The 25,827-nt window shown below is 46.0% G+C and overlaps 1 protein-coding gene across 2 annotated transcripts in view; it reads right to left on the bottom strand.

Moving 5' to 3' along the window:
* Positions 1-25,827, bottom strand: part of LOC101592465 (24-hydroxycholesterol 7-alpha-hydroxylase) — a 58,053-nt gene that overhangs the window by 24,954 nt on the left and 7,272 nt on the right. For both annotated transcript variants that reach the window (XM_023719266.1, XM_023719260.1), the window contains exons 2-7: positions 20,168-20,303; positions 18,823-18,997; positions 17,502-17,651; positions 16,305-16,398; positions 15,910-16,014; positions 11,558-11,648 (exon numbers count right to left, since the gene is read on the bottom strand). In XM_023719266.1, coding sequence (XP_023575034.1) covers positions 11,558-11,648; positions 15,910-16,014; positions 16,305-16,398; positions 17,502-17,651; positions 18,823-18,997; positions 20,168-20,303 — 751 coding nt within the window. The remainder of the gene's footprint in view (positions 1-11,557; positions 11,649-15,909; positions 16,015-16,304; positions 16,399-17,501; positions 17,652-18,822; positions 18,998-20,167; positions 20,304-25,827) is intronic.

Below are 25,827 nucleotides of genomic sequence, written 5' to 3'. Positions count from 1 at the left end.
AAACCATCTTGATTACCAAGAAATGGCAGTGGAACTATAACTTTTACTTTACGCTTTTCCTGAACTATTCACATATTGCCTAAGCTAGTTCAGAAAAAATAATTTAGAGAAGCCATGGCTGGAAATAGAAAATGCATATTTAAAGTGACTGAGCCGTTTGCACAGGGAGCAGAGAGTGCTCGCTGCTCAGGCCTAGAGCCGGGCAGCTGGTGCTCAGCACTGCGGGAGGCGCAGCACTCAGCTGTCAGGAGCCCGGTGCCTTCACACGTGACAGACTCGGACTACAGCAAGGATAAGTATGCTTTTACGAGTGAGCGATGCGGAGGCTGTCATTTGTAGATGCAGGGGTGACAAGCACGCTTTAGTACTCCTCGGCACGAAGTCAAAGCTCACACACGGAAGTGTTCGTCACTGCTGTACCATCACCAAATGAATGCAGTGAGGCCACAGAAACCGTATCTTCCTGATAGTAACTCCGTAGATCATAGTTCGTTTTTCCTCCAAAACAGCCCAGCCTCTGTCCTTGGATCCTCCCTCTCACAATCCTTCTCCATCTTCTCTTCCTGTACTACTGGGGACTGAATCCAGGACCTCAGGCATGCTAGGGAAGTGCTCTCCCAAGCTACGCCCCCAGCCGTTCCTGAAACCCTCACAAGGAAGGGCTGTGTCCCACACTAACTAGAGACCCTGTCTGAGGAACTGTTCCACACACTCTGCTGCAGTGCAGGTGTGGCCCATGTGCTTAACTGAAAGGTGAGGTGACTCTGGGTGACGGGATTGGATCATGTCCTCTCTCCCAGATGGAGTGGGCTAGCAACTTAAGAGAAGAGCTGCTGTAGAGCGCGGCACCCCATGTGACTGGTCTCTTTTGCACTGTTTTTCACTTCCCCGCCACATCACAATCTCACCAGGGGACTCTGGCCAGGTGTACTCTGCTATCTGACCCCCTCATTGCCAATGAGGCCTCTTCTCCTTTGGACTTCCCCAGCCTCGGGCATCCTGCTGCAGTGACACGGGGCCAGCAGGAGGTGTGCAGCCGCTGGAGAGGGATGGGTGGCCCTGGGCAGTACCGTGGGATAGAGTCCTTAGCCTGGGGATCTAATTCTAGGGAGCTGGTGTTGGGACTGGGGTATGTTCTTGGATGCCCTGGTGGATCTGACGGGACCTATAGGACTGTGTGGTATGAAAGCCAATGCCACGCAGCATAAACAGAACATGTTCACTTTGGTGAGTACAGTCCACCTCTCCCTCCAACCTCAGCCCACGCTCAATCATGGAGACAGGGTGACCTGTAAGCTTCCCAGTCTCCCCACCTCATGCAGTCATCTCCCCTAAAATGGGATACTAAATGTGTCTGCCCTGTAAGGTTGTGGTCAGGATTAATAAAGCAAAGGTACCCACATGCTCACAATAACTGGCAAGTGGCAGAAACTCAGCAGATGTAACCCATCACGTCAGTCATTCCTCTGCCTTTCCCAAGGTTTTGAAAAGCTGAGTAACACCTCTCTTCCTTGGCCACCTTGGCCAGCATCTCCCTGATCACTGTCAGGGCACTTTATCTCCTCGTGCTTATTATTATTATATTAATTTCTTTGGCTTACTGCTTATTACCCTCCACCTGGGCTCCCCAAACAAGGCTGAGTGCATTCATGAGGCTCAGAATTGCATTTCTTTCAGCATTTGATGCACACCCAGTACTGAGTTCAGTACGTGGGGGAGGACGCGCCATACATTTTTATTAAATGGATAAAACCACTGCTGTGGTTTGTGTCTAGGTTGTCCCCCCAAAGCCTCATGTAGTCACAGGGCAGGGACTTCTAGCGTTTGAGATTAACTCATGATCCACTGAGATTATGGGTCTTAGTACTGCTGAGATTATGGGTGTGAGTGCTACTCCCAGCCCAGGGCAGATGGCCTGAATGTGACATAAGTAAGACAGAGACTCCCTCTGTTGCCATTGTTGCTGCTACTCTCCTTGGCTCTTTGTTTTACCGTCTGCTGCCACCACAAATGGCTGCTCTCTGCCATGTGCCACCCTGCCTTGGAGCCAGCTGAGCACAGACTAAAGCCTCCATTAACTGTGAGCTAAATAAACCTTTCATTCCCTCATTTCAGGTGTCAGGCATTTGTCCCAGAAACAAGGGAAGAGTAACTGAGACAATGACTGAATGGAAGAATGTCTAAGATGCCCAAGTGAAGGAAGACCAATGAAAACATCTGTAGAAGAGATATAAGGAGGTCAAATCATTAAGAGATTTCTGAAGGAGAATGAGAGTTGTTCATTTTCTGTCATACTGGGGATTCAATGTGGGGCCTCCGCACTAAGGTACATCCCCAGCGGCCACTGAAGCTTGGGATCCTCCTGCATCAGCCTCTGAGTGCTGGGATTATAGGTGTGTGAACATACTTGGCTCAACATTTTTAAGTAAAAAACATGGTTAGTAAGAAGGTGGTAAATAGCAGGTCAGTGCCTCTGCAGCACTAGGCCTGCGTGGTCGGAAGTCCCTGTGACACCGATCCTGCAGGTCTAAGAAGCACACTGCAAGGAATAACGCAGTGCTAGAGTGAAAGAAGTAGAAGACATCCCTGTCTGTATTTATCAGATGTTCTAGGCTTGACACAGTCTGTTGGGAGCCACGGAATCTAGAAAATTGGTCAGATGTGTGTAGGTGGGACTAGGCCTCAGTGCTTAAAGCAAACAAGCTACCTCGGTCCTCAGATAAGCATCCTGACAGGTTAATGTCGGCTACTAATCACTAGGCAACCTCATGTCACGTGTTACTAACTTTGCAAAGGTATAAATGAACATCCACATTGTTGCTGGGGTGGGGGGGTCATCTCGCCAACCAGGCGGACAGGTTACCACCTAACCCAGCTCTTGTCTTCTTACCTATCTTTTCCTCATTCCTGTTGCCATTTCTCCCTAGGTAGAACAGATCACACTGAGACCAATGGATCCCTACAGCAGTTCTTAGTAGCAGCTTCAAAATTATTTTCTAAAAAGTAGAGGTAAACATATTCAGTGGGTAAAAATTACGGTTTCAATCAGAAACCCTGAGTGTATGTATTGATCCTGAAAACCACTAGCTTTTATCAGCATGAACATGCAAGGGCTTTCATCTCTTATTAAGTACCACAGAATTAGAAAATGTGATGATCAACTCTGATGGAATGGGGGGTCAGCCAGAGCTTCAGTAATGGGGCAAAATGCCATCATTCTCACGGCTGCAGAGGTGCCGTTTTCACCAGAGCAGGCATGCCAAAGTGCCTCCCGGGGCACCGCCCGTGTGTCTGCAGACTCCTGTGCATTCTGGCCCTGTTCTTCCCTATGTGAGACCACGGCCAAGGGTGGCGGCAAGGATGGCCGGCAGAGCCGTTTCACCACACTCTTTCTGTAAATATCTGTTTGCCGATAGAAACAGCAACGCCCACTCATCTGTATGTGGCCTATGGCTGTGTCTACGCTACATGAGCAGTATTAAGAAGCTCTAAGAGACCTCATATTCCAGAAAGCCTAAAATATTGTCTGTCTGGTTTTAGGCACAAAAAGCTTGCCCCACCTTACGGGACAAGGGAACAAGTCACTGTTTGGCTCTTTGTGGTGCCATCTACTACCCAACATCCAGGTTGAATCTCAGCGTGTGAACTTCACAGCACTCCAAAGCTCACGTGGGCTTCACTGCTCTTTCCATTTCTATAACCAAGTCAACAACGTAATGTTGTGCATGGCATCTGAGTACCATGGCTATTTTACCAGGAAAATACAGACCACTTCTCAGGGGAAGCAGCAGCGTTGTTTGGGACACATGACTGAATGGAATTCAAATTATGTTCCTGTCCCAAGAGGGCACATGGGAAAAAAATGTTAAGAACATCCATTCCTAGGTATGCAACTTCTGTATTTACTCTTTTCTAAAATGGACCTATGCTTTTTCTTTTCTTTTTTTGTTTCTTTCTTTTTTGAGACAGGGTCTTGCTATGCAGTTCAGGCTGGCCTTGAACTCATAGCAATCCTCCTGCCTTGGTTTTCAAGTGCTGCGATTGTAGGAATGCGCCACCACACTGAGTTTAAGATGGACCTATCTAATAAAACACCGTGGTCTTACTCTTTTTCCCTCCCACATATCTGACTGCCTCTTTCCTACTTTAGGGTACAATTTCTTGCCCTGAGTTTTCATCTGCTGCACCTCCCCTGAGGTACAAACATCTTTGGGGTACCTGATATAAAGGGGCAATTAAGTAACACAAGGCACTGAGGGAAGAGCTTCGGAAGGCAAAGTGGAAAGTGCAGTGCGCGCGAGCGGGAAGTGCTGAGGGCCGAGGGGTCTCGCCTCGCTGCTGACCGCCCACCTGCTGCTGTGTCTGTCCACCACGGCGGAACCACAACTCCAATGCAGGCGGTGTGAGAGCAACACAGGTCAGCATGCTTACTGCCACTGAGAAAGGCCAGAGACACCTCCTCTGTTGGAAAATGGGCTGGACTGGGGGGTCAGGGTGATAATAAGGACTGCTCTCGGCATTTAGGTATAGGGCAGCCGCTTTTCATAACTGAATGAATTAAATCAGTGGCATTTGTCATTTAAAGATTCTAATTAGACTAAGAGTGTGTAGGCAATATATGAGGAGGGACATCCTTTATAAACTTTTAAACATAAAATAACAAATACTTGACATCAACTTAAAATTGAGTGGGTAGATAAATTCATTTAGAGTGCACCTCAGGTAAGAACAGAGTGAGGGAGGGAGGCAGGCAGGCAGCGCCTCTGGGCATATGTTGCAACACAGCCTGTGGTAGAGACCTTGAGACCACAGAGAGATGTAGATGGAGGGCCCTGGGCTGCGCATGTTCAAGGTGAGGAAGATGAGTGTGGGCAGTTCTGACAGAGGGCCCGGCTCCACGGTGGGTGACAGTAACCTGGTACAGGTCAGGGATGAGTGGTGACGGGACTCTGGAGTCCCTTCTGGGGCCAGCGTGATTTATTTCCCTTGCCTCATATTTTACTGTTTTACCAAAATTAGTTATTAATATACTTTAACAGATGGAGAAAATGAAGCTGTGGGCGACAGCCAGTGAGGTGATGCTATGCAGAAAGTCAGGGCTTGCTGAGGGGAAAGTCGGCAAACACGAAGAACCAGCAAATGCGGGACAGAGGTCGGGGAGGCTGGAAGTCTCTGCGTCCAGGAGTTTCTCTCATTTCCCCCTCCAGGGATTCCTGGAAATCTCAGATGGGACTCACCCAATTTCTTTTTTTGTTTGTTTGTTTTGTTGTTGATACAGGGTCTCGCTATGCAGCTTGGACTCACAGTGATCCTCCAGTCTCAGCCTCTCCAGTGCTGGGGTTACAGGGCTACACCACCACACTGGGTTCTGAGGCCAGCATGGAATGCAGTACTGGGGACTGAACTCGGGACCTTGCACTTGCCAGGCAGGTGCTTAGACTGCTGAGCTATCTTTCCAGCCCAACTCAGCCCAATTTCATCTTCCTCTTGAAAACCAAGAAGGTCCCAGCATGACCTTGACACACTGACATTACCAATAAGTTAGTACTAACCCAAGATTCAGATTCTAGCTCTCATTTTTTTCTCAGAACCTTTTTCAGAACATCTACATTAGATAGATTCACCAAGTGTTCCTTCTATGTTTTTAATATTTCAATTTATGGCAGCCATAGAATACAGAAAAGAAATACTTTTCCACTTGGCCAGGGATAGATGGTACCCGAAGGCTGGGATTCACACTGGAAATCAGATCTGAGATCCAAAGTGACCCACCTTATCTAAGACAGGCCGAATGCTGGCCCTAGAAAAAGTCTGTACTGCAGTAACGGTGCAGCTTGATTTCATTTAGAACATTTTTAAAAATTTGTATTATCATTTATTATTAGACTAGTTGAATGATAAAAGTATATTTTGCATTATATTATATAATACAGAAATAAAACTTGTTTTGAATAGTGAATATTTAAAACTCTGACCTGTAGATGTATGAAAGATACTACACTTGAAAAATAATGTTTTGATCAAATATTTTTAGTTTCCTAAAACCTCAGCGTGATGCAGGACGAATGGTATAGTACTGTGGAACCAGGCCACTAACAAGGAAATACACCAAGTTTTCAAGCATCTTTAGGACAAAAGACCTTTGTCATTAGGATGCTTAAAAGTGACCCATTCCCATGCGGTGCACATTCCAGTGTGCAGCTGTGGTCTGCTCTTCCAGCTTGGCAACTCTAAAATTAGAAGGCACCATTTGGAAGAACACCAAGGTCACCATCAGAAGGACCACAGTAGGAGACGACCAGGAAAGCTCTGAGGGGTGATCTGGGGTTCAATTTGAAAATCATCTGTTTAACTCTGAACAGAACTGCATTAAAATCAAACCTTAGGATATTGGAAGCCAAATAAAAGAAAGGATGATTCATGTATTCACAAACAGCAAAGGAAGCTTCTAACATATTCTGTGTAGTTTTGAAGCTAAACAGTCATAATGGTGCAGCTCAGCAACTATCAGTTACGTAACAGAGACTCTATCACCCCGTCACCGATGGGCCCAGCACCAGCTTGCTGCACCCTGTTATGTGTGAGGCCAAGCAGGTGCTGAGGGACAGCAGGCGAGAACAAGCTCATGCGTAGGCCGCGACATCTCACAAACACTTGGGAGCCTTTCCCTCAGTCCCTATGAGCACCTGCCAGCTACTCCAGCCTTGGAGAGCTTGTTGCATGCAAGGGGAGCAGCTCAAAGTGTCAGGCAGCCCACACAGCTAGGTCTGCCTACACCGAGGGCCTGGATTTGCTCTCATGCTTGGGGCTCTCCCAGAAAGAGGGGAAAGAGACAGACACACCACCACCGGGAAGCACTGCACACACAGGATGCAAACAAACTCTGGACCTCAGCGGCTCTGCTGTAAATTCCACAGGCGAGGACCCAAGTGTCAGAGCAGTCCACCCCACCATGTGGAGTCTCAACCATGCCCATAAGGATGGACAGAAGACAGAAAATGAACAAATCCAAAAACTAGTCATGGAGTCAAAGAAAAAGGAGTCAAAGTCACTAAAGCAAGCCCTCTCACAGACGTCTGCTTTGTCTTCTTAATAACGCAAGCCCTTCTCCCTTACACATACGAGACATACATGGGAAATTTGTTTCTATCATCCTGGAATAGCATGATACAAAGACCTAACTCATCATTTGGGGAAATAATCTATGTTGTGACAGAAAAGGGGACAGAGGTCTTTGCTGAGTCATTCAGACCTCCTGAGACCTTGCCCCACAGAGCCAGCAGCAGCCGGTGTCTGCCCCTAAAGGAAGGGCAGGTCTCTAGGCCAGCATGAGGACAGGGAGACAATGACAGACAGTGGAGAAAGCCCTCCCACCCCGCGGAGCGCATGCCACAGCCCTCTGCGTTACTGTGAGAGCGCATCGCACCCCCAGCGCTGCTGGCCTCCGCCGGAGCTGTGCGGTCCTCTTCACATGCACAGCACCGCTTGCCTAAAATCCGAAGGCCCAGGTGTGTGCAAAGGGTCACACACAGCACAGGCCAGGGCCAGGGCATCCCAGGTACAAACACGCGGGACCACTGTGAAGAACAAGCATGCTGATGTTACCTTCAAGCAACTGTTCCAACCACAGGGCAGTCTACTTTCTAAATTGTACAGTAACAATTTCTTTACAAAATAAAATCAAATAAAACAAGTCAGTGTTTACTTTGGACTGTTATTTCAAAAACTATGTGACAGCACTGAAAAAATAGAAAAACTCTGGCTTCCACATAAAAAACAATAAAGCAAGGACATCACCAGTTAGCAGAAGGTGAGGGCAAGGACACTTAACTTTATGGCTTATTTGCACAACCAAGGACCTACAGACAAGCCCTACAAATTCAGTTCTTAGAGAAAAGAAACAAAGCTGACAAGAACAGTGAATACGAATTTTACAGTATTCCAGAGGCAGCTTCAAAGAATGTCTCCCTCCTTTCAGGAATTTAAAAAAATAATATAAGCAACGTTCAAGAGTTTCATTTTAAAGTGCATCTACTTGATTTCAGAAATATTCCTTCACATTCATAGAACAGCTTCTCCTCAGAAGAAACCCAGTTTCACTGGAAAAGATTAGTACACCTCACAGGAGGAGTGTAACCGTGGATACAGACATCCTGGGGTAGATTACAGATGCACCTAAGGTTTCATGTGTGAAATGACCCCACTGTGGTCATTTATAGGGAGTAAGCAAGGGGTACTTAGTGATTTGTGGAACTTTTTAGTAAGATAAAGATTTACTGTTGTCGCCCCAACGAGTAAATCCATAAAACCTTTTACAATTGTTTTAATTTTGAAAAGGAACATTGTGAAACTGACCTTTGGTAACTAGAAACCTCAAGGACCCTGATGACCTTTCCCTTCTCCAAACTTTTACTTCCCTCTCTCCTAAGAGGCAGTGGGAAGACAGCAGCGCTGAGGGGCCCAGACAGGAAAGGGCAGGGGACAGGAGACAATGCATATGAGCAGCGAGCTGGGCGCTGTGGCTATGGAGGCTCAGCCAGGGCCAGGCTGGGAGGGCCTGGGCTTCTCCCCGGATTAGCGAACCCCTACGTCCTCCTGCACCTACAGGCAACTCTGGGTTTCTGTCACCTGGAGACATACAGTAGGGATTTATTGGGCACCTAACATAATTATGGAGTAAAGTGATTTTTCTCATAGCGGAAAAGGACAATTAATTAATTTCTGAGCACAAAGCTTTAGGAGTTTAGACAAGGCAGAGCAGAGCGTGACTTGAGGCCAGGACAGCCGGGGCGCAGGGACTACAGCGGGGCCTGGCCGGCACCGCCCCAGCTTCTTCCAAGCACAGCACTCACGTCCAAGCTTCTAGCTCCCACTCTTCAGCTCTTCCAGAGGCGGCTCTGGCTTCCTGGCGCCTGAAGCATCCAGGAGAAATCTCCACCGTGAGAGAACACAGCTCTACTACTGGAAGCCCCAGGCAGCAGCCTCCTGGAAGCAGACTGTGCTGGCTGCTCCAGCACGACATCCATGGCAGACTGAGAAGAAGCTGTGACTAGAGCGGCTGGGGATGTGGGGGCGCTGCCTGGCTCAGCACAGACTATTACAGTGTCAGAGATAAGGATAGCGATGGGCTGGCACCCCTACCCTGCCCGCTGTCCTCATGTGCACAGATATCCTGGAAAGAAGTCGAGCGTCACGGTCTCAAGCAACTGTGTGAGACTCTCCTCTCAGAGAGCGGTGTCTCATACTATTCACCAGGATTACTCTCGGCATTAAAAGAGATTTTCAATTTCTTCATTGATTAACAGACAAAATGGAGTCTGTGTCACAATTATGATGCCATTTTCAAGGAAGAAAGGACATGGTCCAATTTCTCATGAATATAGGCGAGAAGACATTGCTGAAATGGAACAGGAGATAGTCCAAGTGTGGACTAATCTCAGTCTAAAACATGGCTTCCATGTCAAGTCTGTGTATTGGCTGTGAAACTCTGGCTTGAGATCTTTGGAGAGAGGTCAACCCAACTTGAAGACCTTTTACTTCAGCAAGTTCTGAAGAGGAAGAGCCCATCCAAATGCCAGAACCACTCTCTAAGGGAACACTCTGCAAAAGGAATTAAGAGCAAAATGTGGAGAATCAACCTAGCACACTGGCGACGCACACAGAGGGGAGACAGTGAACCCAAGGGTGGGTCGCCTGCTCCCCGCACCTGGACATCTGAGTGGGGTGTAAGTGCCCCCCAGCTCTCACAGGACAGATACCTCAGTGGCCGCATTCATTTGGCACTAATAATACATACTGTTAGTTCCAAGAAAACCACACCACTTACTATTTTTATAGCCACACACATAATGTGATCGATTTCTAAAACACTTTCCTCTACACAGATTGGGACGCTGAGCTCTGTTTATTTGGACTCCTCTCTGCTTGTTCACAGATGAGGAATCTAAGCTGAAAAGTTCACACAATAATCACTACCTGCAGTTCCTAAATCCCTCCGTCTCCAACAACTGCAAGTGTTTTTTATAACCCTTTGGAGGCAAACTGGACTTGACCTCCACACCGTAGTGGAGCTGCTATATAATAGACATGGCATGCTATTGTAAATCAGGAAAATCCTGAATTACAAAACTGGGGCCCTTAAAGCGCCTGCAAGCAGGTGCAGGGGCTGGGGATTCAATGCTTGGACCTGCTGTACCAGCCCTGCCCCCAGAGTGCGCTGAGATGGTAACTGAGACTGGGTGTGGTGACATGTGCCTTTAATCCCAGCTCTTGGGAGGCTGTAAACAGGCAGATCACTAGAGTCTGATCTAGATGTGAGACCCTGAACATCCTATAGACCTTTCCCTGAAATACAAAAGAAAAAAAAAAAAAAAAAAAAAAAAAAAAAAAAAAAAAAAAAAAAAACACCCAAAATTTCAAAAAAAAAAAAAAAAAAAAAAAAAAAAAAAAAAAAAAAACACCCAAAACTGTGGCCTTGCAGCCTGTCTCAGGTACTCTTTTCTCATCGCTGGGACAAACACTCAACACCCAAAATGAAGGAAGGAAAGGTTTATTTAGCTGCCAGTTACTGGAGGTTTCATTCCACATTCAGCTGGCTCCAAGGCAGAGCAGCACATGGTAGAGAGCAACCTTTCATGGCAGTGACAAAAAGCAGAGAGCAAAGGGGAGTGGCAGCAACAATGGCTACAGAGAGCAAGTCTCCCTTAAATTGCATTCAGATGATCTGGCCAAGGCTGGGTGTAGTACTCATACCCATAATCCTGGCAGCACTCACACCCATAATCCCAGTGGACCATGAGACAATCATGAACTCTAGAAGTCCACCCCATGACCACATGAGGCTTTGGGGGGACAACTAGACACAAACCATAACAGAGAGCAATGGAGGCAAGGGGCCAGGCTATTGAAGGGCACTTCAAGGCACACTCTCTTCTGCTCCTATTTCATAATTCAGAAAATAAGATTGGACTAGAGGGCCTCTCAAGAACTTGACGGTAATTAAATCCTGGGATTTGACCTTGTTTCTAGGATTTTAAGTTAATATACTGAAATATAACAAATTACATTGAACTTTGAATTATGCTGAATTTCTATTAAAATATAGGTATTTAGCTTTGGGATTATGTTAGCCAACTTTCTGTTTCTATAACAAAGTGCCTGATAGAATTAACTTACACAGTATGAACACATTTATTTGGGCTCCTAATGTTGGGCTTCCAGCCCAAGCCTGGGCAGGCGCACCGCCTTCGAGCCCTGAGCATGCGCAGACGTCAACAGTGGCATGCGTGGCAGCACCAACTGCTCGCCACGGGGCAGGAAGCAGAGGGGAGATCGGGGCCCAGGTCCCACAGCCCTTCTGCCACAAGCTGGGGGACAGAGGACCTCCACAGGTTACCACTAAAGGCTCCACCACTGCCACACAGCGCCACCTGGGGGACACAGACGTGAAAACAAGAGCCCTGGGAAGCACTCAAGATCCAAACAGCACACAAGTCCACCTAACCAGCATGGATCATAGATGTACCCTCGGCAACGTAAGGTTACACAGGCTCAGTACCTGCTCCTCCCAGCACAGAAGAAATCCCTTCCACGATGGTCTTATGGATGTCGGCGTGGGACAGGATGAATGCAAGTGTCCAAAAGGTAACCTTGAAAAGAAAAACGACATCAAAATTACAAACATCTTTCAAGAGAACCAAAAGCAGAATTTGTATTAGCTATAAACAGTGTAAGAGACTCAAGGGCAGTGTTTAAACTTTGTACCCTACTCAGGAGCATCTCTGGGGGGGCCTGCCCCTTAGCTCAGCTCTTTAAGTGGCTGCTTCAACAAAGTAGTCAGGCTCAGGTTGCTGTGGTTCATCCCCACAACTCAAACCAGCCAAACCTGTCCTGAAGGCATTCGGAGCAAAAAATTTAAATAAATAAATAAATAAAAAATCAAGAGCATCTCTGAAGACAACTACAATTTATTAGTTACAAATGTTCCATATTTCTAAGAGGCCAAATTTATAATTCTATTGTTACTATAAGTTAACTGTTTATATAGATTAAACTATGCAAAATAGGAAGATTTTAACAAGCAACAAAATACTATATAAACATTCACTAAATATTCAGAAATAACAAATTCTGACATTTAAGAATGTGAACCTCAGTAGGTGTGACAGTGTACTCCTATAATCTCAGCACTCTAGTAGGCTGAGGGAGGAGGATGCCAAGTTCAAGCCAAGCCTGAACAATTTAGCCAGATTTTATCTGAAAAACTAAAACAGGGGGCAATGCTAGGAATGTAACTCAGTGCCTAGGCCCTGGGTTCAATCCCCACTACTGCCTCCTCAAAAAAAATTAATCTAAAAACAAAAGCATTAATTTAAAATACAAATGAGTCACTAAGTATCACTTCCTGCAAATGAAACATAGTTGTTTTAAATAAAGTCACTAAACTGCACTTAAAATCCCACAGGCTAAATTATGAGACCCACTCATGAAACAGAGCTCGCTCCCCCTTGGCCCACTGCATGCTGTGGCACTGGGAATTCCGGTGGGTCCTCTCCCCTGACCTTGCTAAATGGCTTCATCTCTTTCCTCAATGAAGGATTACAATGGAACACTCTGTACTCCCGCATCTTGAACATTAACTCCCTACTGAGGTAGCTGGCTTTGCTTCTAAGGTTCACAATAAAGGAAATCTGTATAACATCATTAAAAGACACCAAGGGAAAGTTTCCCTTTCATTTTTTTCTGTAAACATTTATTATGAAATCGATCCTGAAATGAGCCCTGTGATGTTTTGTGTAAATGAAGTTGTTCTGCTTCTTTCTGTCTTGTTTTGTGAAGAACACGCTAGCCTACACCTCAACACAATTCCACGGCTCCCCTCTGTGGTGGAGAAAGGAAGGGCATCTGCCTGAAGGAAAGCACCCTGGGATGTTAAAGCCACTGGGTGAGGAAGTACACAGTCCTGGTCACATAAGCAAGACAGGGGAGCTGTGTCCTTCCTTGCTGCAGCTCTACCTCTTAGGAAAAAGTCGCTGTGTCCTCTCACCCATTTGCACAGATGAAGAAGCAGAGCTCAGAGAGCTTTTTTCCCTGTCTCCTCACTGTGCTCATCCTCCTCTGTGCTAAGGTTAATTAAGAACAACCCCACACCCGATTCACCTCATGTGACGAGTCGGCCTTCATGTTGGGGGGAAAGCCTATGATAACATGGAGACTTTCAATTACATGAAAGAAGAGCACAGGGCTGTACGGGCTTAATTTCCCATGTTGAGAGTCACCACAATTGAGCACTGACTGTTTCTGAGACCCACAGGGCTCTGAACTACAAATGGCTGTGCAGTGGTGCCAAGTCCCCTCCGCAAGGCTTCTCTTTTCCGAACACAGCTTCACGTCTCGATCCTGGCATTCTGGAAAGAGAGCACAACCGAATGCAGGCCCCAGCATCCTCCCCTCATGCACCAGTCGCGGACGGAGCTGCTGAGCCAGGCCAGTCTGCACCCTTCATGGCCAGCTCAATATGGATGAGGCATCTTTTGCCCGAGAACTTGCCCCTCAGGCTGGGGATGTGAGGCACACATGGCAGGACCACTGTGTGAAAGGCAAGACTGTGCTGGGAGCTGAGACAGCGTGGGGATGGCGTGGAAGTACAGAACGCTCTTGAAGCCTTGGAGCCAACTTGAGAAAGGAAGCAGATACGAAGGGTAAAATGCCGGCCTTGAGAAAGGCTGGAGAAAGGTTCTCACAAGTTCATCCCAGGAGAGGACTTCCCAAAGAATCACTTCGCAGTGACAACTGTCTCAGGACATCCACGAGGCATACCAAAACTGTGGTGGCCTTCAGGATCAACTCTCAGCCCATGGGAAACCTTGGCTCTGAGCCCTGAGGCCAGAGACCGAGGACAGAGGAGGCAGAGATGTCACCAGGGCCCCCTTATTGCTACACTGTCCCTCTGGCAGCACTTCTGTAGCTCCCTGGGCCGTGATGGTAATCACACAGGTGGTGACAGAGGTGCCACTCAGTCAAGCACCAGGAGGCTGCAGCTATCTCCGCACACTATCTGTGGGATTCCGGAAGCTGCTGTCAACTGAAACTAGGGCAATAAGAGTGCTGAGGGAAGAAAGGAAGAAAGCGGTACACGCTGAACAGCAGTGCCGTGCCAGGCACCGGCCGCCACCTGCTGTCCCCTCTAGCGCAGTCCTCGGCGCCAGCTGCTGCAGGAGAGAGCATCGGTCACCAGGCTGCCGCTCTGTAGGGCCAGGAAGAGCCGGAGATAGACTTGTGTTCATCGTCGGATGCCTGCACTCTGAAATGAAGGATTTTGGTCTCTTCGGCCCAGCGCCAGGGACACAGTCACAGCGCTGACTTCCTCTGAGTCAGACCCATGGGGCACTGTGCCGTCTGTCCCCTCTGGGGGAGCCTCCCTGAGGAAGCTTGGAAGTTAGTCCCCACAGAAGTGGCTGTCTTGCTGCTGCCCTGGGAGCTGCTGCTTTCCAGTACTGCCACGACCTCACCAGTTTGCAGGAAAATTACTTCAGGAAGGATCGGAGAATTGCATGGGAGGAGCACAAGGCAGAGAAAGGGATCAGATGCTCTGTTCTCGTCACGCACGTGAGATTTATTGTCCCACGGATGACACACACTGGGGAAAAGAGGCCAAAACTTTGACTCCGCTCTTTACCTAATAAATTTTACAACAGGTTACAGGAAACTAAGATATTAGGACTTTAGAAAGGGGAATGAGAAGTAAATAATCCTTAAAATTTCTATTTCTGTTAGAAGAAAAAGAGAAGAAGGCCACCCTTATCACGAGAGGTAGATGAATGCTCTTGCTGGGTAAATAACTAATATGTAAGAAGGTCACCCTCTACCTTGACATGGAGCACCTAAGGCAAATGTGAGAGGCTTCTGACCCCGGGAACTGGTATGAGCAGAACAGAAGGGGCAGTAAATCCGTGGCTCTCAGGGAGCTCGGGCAGCTTTAAAAAGTTTTATCCAGGCTTAGTGGTGTGGACCTGTGATCGCGCCTGTGATCCCACCAGGCGGGGAGGCTGAGGAGGAGGGGGCAGATTTGAGCCCAGGCTGTGCAACTCAGAAACACCCTGTCTCAAAAAAGGAGGAGGAGGATGTGGTTCAGTGCGAAAAGCTCAAGTGTTGGCAAAGCAAAGGGGAATAGGGAGACGGGGTGGGGCAAGGGAGGCATTGGGAGGGGAAAGGAAAGGGAGCTGGAAAAGGCGTCTGCTGTTCCAGGTGCACAGCATGTCACAGGATCTTCGGCCCCTCTCGGGGAAGACAAGACCAAGAGGCCCTGGGACCTGACTGCTATGTACACAGAATGGCTCACGGTCACTGGCCGCCTGCGGGGCTCACCTGCAGCACCCTCTCTTCAGAGCAAGGGAGCCACACAGATCAGCAAGTCCCCGGGCCCAGGCCTATGATGGCAGCTTCGTGTCTGTTCTCCTTGTTACCTATCAGGACATGAGTAACTAAGTCACCACATGACCCTGCACAGTGCCAGCTGGGCTGTCTGGCTCTAAGCTGGACTCTGGTCAGAAATGCCCATCCCCTACTTCTTAACTGATCACAAGCAGGAGCTGAGCCTTTAGCCAGGCTGCAGCAGTAACACCTAGTGCCCTGCCCACACAGGGAAGGTCCCCTCAACAGGACAGCGCCAGCCAGTGCCCAGGCCAGCACCTCCCCGCCTGGTGCTGCCCCGCAGAGCTGGGACATCCTCTGCCTCCTGCGTGACCCAGGCAGACGCCAGCGGGCATCCTGCTTTGTTTTTTATGTCATAACTGAATCCACTGAAGTTTTTTCTTCCTCTGTAATAGATGAAGGGGGGACGAAGAAAACACAAGGAAGCATAACAGATACAAACACACACTCTACTTCCATGCACGACCGTATACTTACAGGAACGGCATTCGACAGAGAGGCCCACAGCATGAGGAGCGCACAGCTCGCGCTGTGCCCCGCTGCGACCCCTTCGACCACATCCAGCACAGCCTGCATTAAGGTCTGTTTAAAAGAAATAAATACAGTCAAACTGTGGCTATAGGTCAAAGTACTAAATGAGATGGTGTACCCTCCTTTCATCCCAGAGCAGAGCACGGGTGCTCCGGCTGCCGGTGGAAGACAGCAGACCTGGGATCACACTGCCAGCAGCAAGTGGCCGCACGTCCAGGGTATCCCTGGACACACAAATGGTGTCTGAACAAACTCTTTTTTCAGCAAACACTCATCCTAACTACCATACTTCCCTACTGTCTTCACACATGCTTTAACAAAAGAAGCTGAGGAATACTTACCATAGAATCAGCCCTTTCGGGTTTGTAGGCTTTTATATCTGGAATGCTTTCCTCAAATAGCGCTAGGAGCCACCTCTTGGATTTTGACCAGTTTCTGTGAGAGAAAAGAAAAGGATGTGCAGAAGTAACCTCAAAGTATGTAGGGAAAAGCAAGCCAAGGCATCAAGGGGGAGTGTGCTGAGTCAGAATTCCATCCCACACCTTGTCTCCATTTCCAGGCAGAATTTTCTGGAGGTCTCCCTCTAGAACTCAGTCCAGAGAGACAGTTAATGAGTCAAGGCCACCACATGTGAATGTCTTCTGCGAGCAAACACCTGGGCTCCTAGAGGACGGGCACACAGGTCCAAGAACACAGGCGACACCGCCCCAGTTTCCTTTTGCTGTGGGTGCTGTCAGTTGAGAAAGATGAAAGCGTAGCACAGGCACCAGCTGCTACACGAAGCCAGGGCAAGCGGCTCTCAGCTTCTAGTGCTCTAAGCAGTGTCAACCACAAGCTCAGATCCTAGGACCTATGGTGTGCCATGAGAGGGTCTCCAGGCACTGATTACAGATAATGATGAAGGCTGCATGCATACCAGGAGCCTTGGAAGAGACCCTGGCAGGGCTGGGCTTTGCCCTGGGCACCCTGCAGGAACACACAGTGAAACTGGCAGCGGGCTGCTGGGTGGTCACCTCTCCCCAGCACCACCACTTCCCCTCAGGCCTCAGGCTTCCTGACCGGGAGCTACAAGGCCTGGATTTCTGTTGTTCGGCAACCATATATGCTGAATGGGCTGACATATACAGCAACCTCCATGAGATGACAACATCATGCTACTATTGCATTTGAGTCATTTCACAAGTGTTCATCAGGGCCAGCTGTGGAATCACACCTGGCTGCACCTGCCTTTGCCTCAGCGAGAACAGGCTGGGTGCTCGCTCATGACGGAGCAGGACCCAGCCCTGCCAGCTCTGGTTGGGGCAAAGACCAGGGAGTAAGTTGTTTCATTTGCTTCATGAGAAGCAGAAAGAGGAGCCAGCATGCCTCTCTCCTCTAGTTCCTTCTCAGTTATATCCACATACAGAGAAAGCACAAAAGTGACAAAGATGTCTTCTCTCCCACGTGAGCTGGTGTCACATCTACCTGTGAGAGAGCTGAGTGGTGCAGACTGCTGAGGTGAGCAGGGCCAGCAGATCAATGACAGAACGGGACTCTACCTCAGTAGCCACTCTGGCATCTGGGATCCACACTCAAAACCCTCATCATAAATTTGAAAATGTTGGCAGAAGTCTTCAGTTTTCTTCTTGTATGAAAGAAACAAGGCTTTCTTAAAAAGTACATTCACTGTGACCGGATAAAGAAGATGCCTATAGAGACAGAAACACACATAGTTTAGATCTAGGCCAATGGAAAAGCACTGGGTCACATGACCACCTATGAGCAGGTAACACATGACTGCTGGGGGGGGTGTGGAGGTGTCAGTCTCAAAGTTTAATATTTGCTAATGGTAGCCAAAACAATTCAGGGAGAACCGTAATTGTGGTCTTATATATATATAGGAAGATTTAAAACTTCTTTCTAAGCAAACATAGTATATGCTGACAAATGAGTAAACAGAAATAAACTGAACAAGCTCAATAAGCATTCATTTAAAAAATACTACCAACAGCTAAGGTAATGGGCTATGCCTACAGATAGCAGCAAAAGTAATCAAAAAAGAGAGCAAAGGCAGAATTAGTCATCAAATTTCCCAATTTTCCACAGAGTCCCAAACATTCAAACTAGTGTGTCCTGAAATATAGTACTTGTCAGTAATTTTTTCTGTATGCAAGTAAAGTGATCACGTGGCCCATGTAAGCAAGTATAGAAGATATTTATCATTCCTTCCAGTCCTCCTTCCCCCAATGTTTCAAAGCTATCCAGAGAGCACTCTGCTGTCTTGCAGATACCACGCATCCTTTAGCTAATTTTAAGTTGGCGTGGTTCCGTCTGCTTCACCCCCACCAGTACCTCGAACATGACACTCATGGACAATCTGCCTTGAATCTTAATGGCTAAAACCAGTCCTTCTGCATGACAGTGTTTGCAGAAAGCTGTCCTGTCTCTTGGGACCTGCCTATTAGGACAATCCAAGGACTCAGACCCGAGGCCCACAGTGACTTGGTCAGAGCTGCCCTATTTGAACCTCTGCCACTGCCCGAGGATTCCGCTCTCTCCCGCATTCCCACCACGTCTCTCCATCCTAGTGTTCTCTACTGCATGGTAAGTACAGAAGATTCAGTGAGGCAAAGCCATGTGGGACAGACAGTCATCGGAAGGACTAAGTGAAATCGCGTGATGTGCCACAGTAACAGGGCCACTGGCTTATCTGTGTAGCATAAAACAGGATCAGAACTGCCTATTAATTAGAATTTTAAAAATTTGGAGAAATCACTTAATAACCCAGTTACTCATCAGTCTACCAGGCAATTTGTGAAGCCCGATGTGGTAGTTTTTTTTGAGTAGTAAAGGTTAAATGATAACAAAGCATTTAATTACCTTACTAAACTGATCAGGTCCATTGTCCCATGAGGGCCTAAATCTTCTAATCGTTCGTGGAATTCTTCATTCAGTTGCTCTGCAAACCGATACACGTTGAAAGCCCCCATTTTCCCTTTCATTGTAATATAGAGTTTTTCATGCAGTGTTAGAAAGACATTCTTTGGAATGGATGCTATAAACAGAGAAAACTATTTTCAGAATACACCACAGCTGCTGCACATGTCCACTGTACTGCTCCCCTGACTGGGTCAGTACCGCCTTTCCCAGCAGTCTTCTGTACAGACAATCACTGCCTGCAATTAAGTGGATAGAGACTGAACCTTAATGGTGAGATTCCGAAGTCTGGAGGGCGATTTCCTTTATGGGATGATGTAAAAGTGGGGAGCTCAGAGGGCTGCAGTCTCCAGTTCCTTTCCCTCAGAATCTGTGTCCCAGGTGTGTGGAGGCCAGGCAGTGCCTCATGCTCACAGCATTTCAGAGTTACTGTGGGTGCTCAGGACACTGTCCCCTCCAACGCCCAGCGGCCCAAAGGCCCCTGCCAGCATCTATTTATTCCTCCCCTATCTTACTCCCACCAAGAAGCCTTCCCTAACCATGAGTAACTCTGACCTCGCTATTTCCTTTATTTCAGGACTGTGTTCCTTCCATGATACTCACTTTTGGTCGGACTGCGGTGGTGGGAGCGTATATTTTTTAACTAATTTCTTTTATCTTGTTTTATTCTCTTTCAACTAACTTTTCCAAAAACATAGTTTTTAGTTTTCTATTTTCTCATTCTGTTATATGTGTAGATCCTACATACGAATTCTGTACAAATTACAAGGAATCAATGTTTGAGTCAGGCAGGACAGAGACTGCAGAGTCCTGGGTGTTGTAATATGATACGGATTCCAAATATTCTCTCAAAAAAATATCTAGTGATGAGGGAACCCCATCTTGCTCACATGTCTGCTTGAAATTTAAATTTATTCCGATGCCAATCACTGGCTCTTTGGTCTTCACACACTCATTCTTCTTTTCAGCCTAAACTCAAGAATAACAAAGTGCCAGCCTGTAATCCCAGAACTCAGAGAGGCTGAGGTAGGTTCTGAGTGTAAGCCCAGCCTTGGCAACTTAGCAAGATCCTGTCACAAAATAAAAAGAAAATTTTAAAAGGCTGGAGATGTACCTCAATGTGAAAGCCCTGGGCTCCATCCCTGGTCTCTGAAAACAAAATTAAAGAATAAAATAATGGGCTCTCATCTTTCTTTCTGGATGGATTGAGGGTGTAATTCTTACCTAAAATGACTCTTGGATTCCAATATTTCACTTCAAGTGAACTCTGTGAAACAATATTCTTTACCTGTGTGGTAGACAGGGTTTTGTACTGCTAGTTCAAAATTAACTTCTTTGGATTTCAGAAACACATTGATTCCCTCTTCTTCAGTAACAAAGGTCATTCGTTTTCCCATGGCAAAGATTGTAAATACTGGTCCATACTGCCATAAAACAGGGAATAAACACAGAGTATTAGCATTTCTGAGCAAGGGGTTTGGTTTAAGGCAGTTTTCATAAAGCCCCAAACTGAAGCTATGGCCAAACAAAAATGATAATGTCTAGTAATTAATTATAGATGTTGACAGTTTTAGACACATTAAACTGATACAAATCTACTTTGTGCTGTTCTAATAAAATTTATAAGATCCTATAAGATACTATTTACTTATATTTTCCTTTCTCATAGTGTGAAATAATTATTAGAAAATGATAACTATAAATAATAATTAGAAATCTATCAACACTGTGATCTTTGAACATTGTTTTCAACACACAGCAGGTATCTACACAACCTGTAGCTCAGTGTTGCCTAAGAAAAGAAGCGCGCCTGGCAAGATGAGGTCCTGGGTTTGATTCCCAGTACCAAAAATAAAATACAATGAAGAAAAAGAAGCAAAATTGTCAGCTCTTTTCCAGAAAGTCATTTTCATTAACTCCTAACTATATGTAGCATTTTCCTCAATTATGAGTAGATAATAAACCACATATCATCAAAAGAAACTCACCCATTCACACTTTATGACAGTCATTATAAAGATCTTAAAACACCATCTACACTCATCACTACTTCAGTCACTTCTACCCCTGCCATCCCCGATGACAAATGATTTTCCCTGTGGGATGCCACAGGCAACTGAGGGTCCCACTTTCTCACCCAAAGGAGCCAGACATCTGCACTGCTCCCCAGTCTACAGTTGTTGCTCATCAGTACTCAGGAGATGAGAGTCATTTTCATCATTATGAGTTTTGTTCAAATGAGGACTAACTTCCCATTAGTGAGTGGACTTCTGGAAGATGGGCAGGTAGAGGGCCCAAGTGTAGATGAACCGAGTTCAAACACACCGGTCAGCTGAGAAGGCTGCTGGCGCACAGCTTTAAAGTCACTTACTGCAATAGAGCCGCATAATGAAAAGCAGCCGTGTGTCAGGCTGTAAATCTGCAGCAAGTCAGAGGTGCTCTGTTTCTCTTGGTTCTCCCTGCCTTGTGCAATCTCAGTATTACAAAACAAAGGTAACCAGACACTGCAGGCTTTACAAGGGGCACTTGGTTTTTGTTTGGTTTTGAGACAGGGTCTCACTAGGTCACTAAGTTGCCAGGCTGGGTTCAAATGTGCGATCCTCCTGCCTCAGATTCCTAGAGTGCTGCGATTACAGGCATGTGCCACCATCGCTGGCTTCAATTAAATTATTGAGATAATTATAGATGAATTGGAGCAATTTTAAGACATATTCAAGACCTCATATACCCACAGCTGTTTTCCCAGTGTTACCGTTTTGTCTGTTTTTTTCCCTTGGCTGACTGCACTAGTTGGAAGCTCCAGCACTAGGCTGATAAGAGTCATGATAATGAATCTTTGTTTTCTTCATAATCATAGAGGAAGCATTTAGTCTCCTATCAGCTATCAAACTTTTGTAGATGATCATGATCAAGCTGAGAAAGCTCCTCTCTATAGTTTCCTGAAAATGTTTTATCATAAACAGTGCATTTTGTCAAAGCCTTTTCTGCACCAACTGATGACTGTGTTTTCTCTTTTCTTCAAGTAGTCTGTACAAAAGATAGCTTACACTGCTTTTCAAATCCTAAAATGGTCTTCCATCCCTGCAATGGCCTCTTCCTGGTGATCCCTTTCAAATACTGTTGAATTTTACTTACTGGTATTTCTTTCTTTTTTTAATATAAATTTTTGCATCAATTTGTTGGGGATGGTTGTCTGTAGTTTTCCCCATACTGTCTTTACATTGATATCAGCATAATACTACCATCATAAAATACACTGGAAATAACTCTCTTCTCTTTTACTTTCTGGAAGAAATTGTGTATAACCAAGTGTTAGCTCTTCTTTAAATAGTTGATATCATTCCAAAGTAATACAATGTGGGTCTAAAGAATTTTGGGGAGGGAGGTTAAATTGCACATTAAATTTTCTTAATTGTGTAGTCTACTAAAATTATCTATTTCATATTGAATAGTTGTGGCAGTTATGATTTTTTACAAACTTTTCCACTTTCTCTAAGCTGCTGAATTCATATGTGTGGGGTTATTCACAGTATTCCCTCATCATTCTGTTGCTACCTGGGAATCTACAATGACACCCCCAACGTCATGTCTAACACTGGGTCTGTGGCTTCTCTCTCTATTGGTTTTGCATGAAGTCTGGCAATGCTGCTGATCTTTTCAAATAACCAACTCTCTCTTTCATTAATTTTCTATATTTTTCCCCAAATCATTGATTTCTGTTTTTTAAATTTCTTTCCTGTTATTGCTTCAGGTTCATTTTACTCTTGAAGGGTGGTTGTTGAGAAAGAACCTCCAAAGAACCTCTGGTTACTGACCTGAGACTTTTCTAATGCAAGTACTCAGTGATTCCAGGGGACAGAACCTTGGGTGCTTTACCATTGAGCCGCACCCCCACATCATTTATTTATTTATTTATACATACAGCTTGGACTCATATTGATTCTCCTGTCTCAGCTCCCTACTGCTGGGATTACAGGTATGTGCCAGTGCACCTGGGGTTCTGGGGCCAGCATGGCATGTGGCGCTGGGGATTGAACTCAGGACTTTGTGCTTGCCAGGCAGGCATTATGCTATCAAGCTATCACCTCAGTCCCACGTTGTTTTATTTTTTGAGATAGGATCTCACTAAGTTGCCCAACCTGACCTTGAACTTGCAATTTTCTGGTCTCAGCAGTTCAAATAGCTGCAATTACAGGTGTGTGTCAACATACCTGGTTCCATTCAATGAATTTATTTATTTGTATTTCTAAGAGACCAAGTTAAAATAGAAAGACTCAAAAAAGCTGAAAGTGAGGGATAAGGAAAGATGTAATCTGCAAATCTTAAGCAAAAGAAAGTTGGAGTAACTAGAATGTTTCAACTCAAAATAAATAATGACACATGAAGCCATTGACTCCCTCTTCAGACTGGCAGGCAGGAGACCTTGGCAAGGGCTGCTGTTGTGGGGAGGTGGGAGAAACTGCCTAATTAAGCTATTTGCTGCAGGGAACTCCGCCTCACGGGGCCTGCTTGCCAGCTGATTTCCATACTCTAGTGGAAGACAGATATACCATTTCCTTCAACAAAATGTTGAAAAATTATGGTGTTTAATTGTGCCAAGATTACCACAAAAATGACACTGTTCACTATAATTTTGCAAAATGCCCAACCTTGGTCTATGCACTCTGGGACATTATGTTTCCAAATAGTGTTTCCAATGTGTCAACAGATAAATAATCTTAGAGGCACATCTGCAGCCCGGGACAGGTATAAGAAGTACACATTCAATGCAACTTCTCTAGGAAAAGTTCTACAGATTTCGTCAAAGTTTCATACTTAAGACATTGTAAACAATGCTGGACAACCTGGTGCATGCTGGCAATTACAACACTCTGGGGGATGCAGTGGAGACAGGAGGATTTTGAATTTCATCCTAGCTTGGGCAACTTCACAACTCAGCAAGACCTGTCTTGAAAGAGAAAAAGAAAGGGGTGTAGGGGAGAGAGGGGATGGACTGGGACTTTAGCTCAGTGCAAAAGCCTGTGGCTCAAACCTCAGTATGGGGGGGGGGGAGCTATAAATTGGATAAGATTGGCATAACCAAACACAGTCTGCAATTTAAACAAAGCCTTCTGTATTCAAAGCATCAGGCTTTCAACCCATGGGTTTTTGGACTTACTAACTAAAGACTGGGCCACAGCCAGCTCAAAGGTCAACTACAGTAGGGGCTGCTGTGGTGGGTAGCAGGATTTGGTTTTCCACCAGCCAGTAAAGAAAGGTCTTAGTTATTTGCTGGTTGTAGAATAGGTTCTCTCTGTTTCTTGCCCCCCCGCCCCCAAGAAGGCAATTTGTCATCAGAGCCTGCAAGTGGGGCAGGCAACAGGGCCTGCTATCCAATGGCAGTCCGATCCCGGAAGCAGCATCTCAGCACCTGTGCCATTGGATTCATCAGAAGTGAGTTCTTAGGATCTGCTGCCACCCAGGAGGAGGCGACTGTAGGAGCAATGGAGAGCAGCAGGGGGGAGCTGCTGTGGGTTATCTTAGAAATCTGACTACCACATATTTATTAATCTGGAAACCTGTAAGTAATATCCACGCATCTTACAAAGAGAAAAAGAGTTAGGAGTTCCAATAGTACTAAGGTGAAGAGTTCAGCATTTTGGACACAAACATAGTATAAATGGTATGATACATCTGCTTATAAAAGATGGAATACAAAAATCTATAAATGAATTTGCTTGTATGTGGTTCACAAAATAAAAAAGAATATTATGGAATGAATCTCTGTGCTACCAAGTTTAGGGAAGAGGGCTGAGAATGGAGTGAGAGAAAGGTCAGAGATTTTTCACTTACACTGCCATAGAAACACTTTCTGAATATACCAATTCATAATCCATTCAAAGATTAATAACAACAAGGAAAACTTCTGTGGGGGTTATCAAAATTCTCTTTTCTCTCCCTTCTCTGGGGTCAGAAGATGCTGAGGGTGACAGCTAATGTCTGAATTTTAGGAGTCATTTCTTGAAGGTTCACAGTACCATAAACTGTATCTAACACACTGGCCATTTAGATGTGATTTTCCATCAAGACTATTAGGACTTTAGACTATAGACTATAGCAGCTATTGTAAAAAAAGCAGAACAAACTGCATGCACCTACCCTGAACCCGGTTCACATGTTGAGACTGTTGATGTCACACACACACACACACACACACACACACACGGTATGAACACATTATTTACACAGCAGGGTTCTGCTGGGACTAGGGTGGCTGGCCTCCAGCCTTGATCTGAAAATGGCCTGAGGAAACAACTGCTCTGGAGTTTTATTAGGGTTGGGGGTAGATCCATGGACCCATTCCTGCTTGAAGGCTGGGGCTTCTGCTGTTTTACGTCTTCCCTGGCACCCACGGCAGGAGTGCCCACCTTTTCCTTTCTTTCTTTGTTTTTTGGTACTGGGGATTGAACTGTGGACCTTGCAATTGTGCTGGCCAGGTAGGTGCTTTTATGCCACTGTCTCCCAAGCCCCCCACCTTTTTTTATCCTGCCCAGGTGGGGGGTGCCGGGGGAAAAGGCCTAAAAACTTTCAGCAGCCAAACATCACACAGTGCTGCCATATTCATTAATTTAATACTAGGAGAAGACTTTTCATACTGTTGCACATGACAGCTGACTCGTAACTTGTTTCATTTAACCAGGAAAGCTACAAAGCCCTCACAAATACTTGATCCGAGACAAGTGTATGCAAAACATTCCTTAAGAGTTATTAAAATTACGAGTTATCGATAAAGAACTTCACACTGAATCAGAGGTTGAAACAAATGGACTTGGTGGACATATACAGAGTGTTCCACCCAAACACAGCTGAATGCACATTTTTCTCAGCTGCACATGGGTCATTTTCTAAAATAGACCACATACTGGTCCATAGGTCATGCTTAAGTATATGCAAGAAAACAGAAATTAT

The sequence above is a fragment of the Octodon degus genome, unplaced genomic scaffold (genome assembly GCF_000260255.1).
Source record: "Octodon degus isolate 3935 unplaced genomic scaffold, OctDeg1.0 scaffold00005, whole genome shotgun sequence".
Classification (NCBI taxonomy): Eukaryota; Metazoa; Chordata; class Mammalia; order Rodentia; family Octodontidae; genus Octodon; species Octodon degus.
This window is presented reverse-complemented; position numbering and strand designations above follow the sequence as displayed.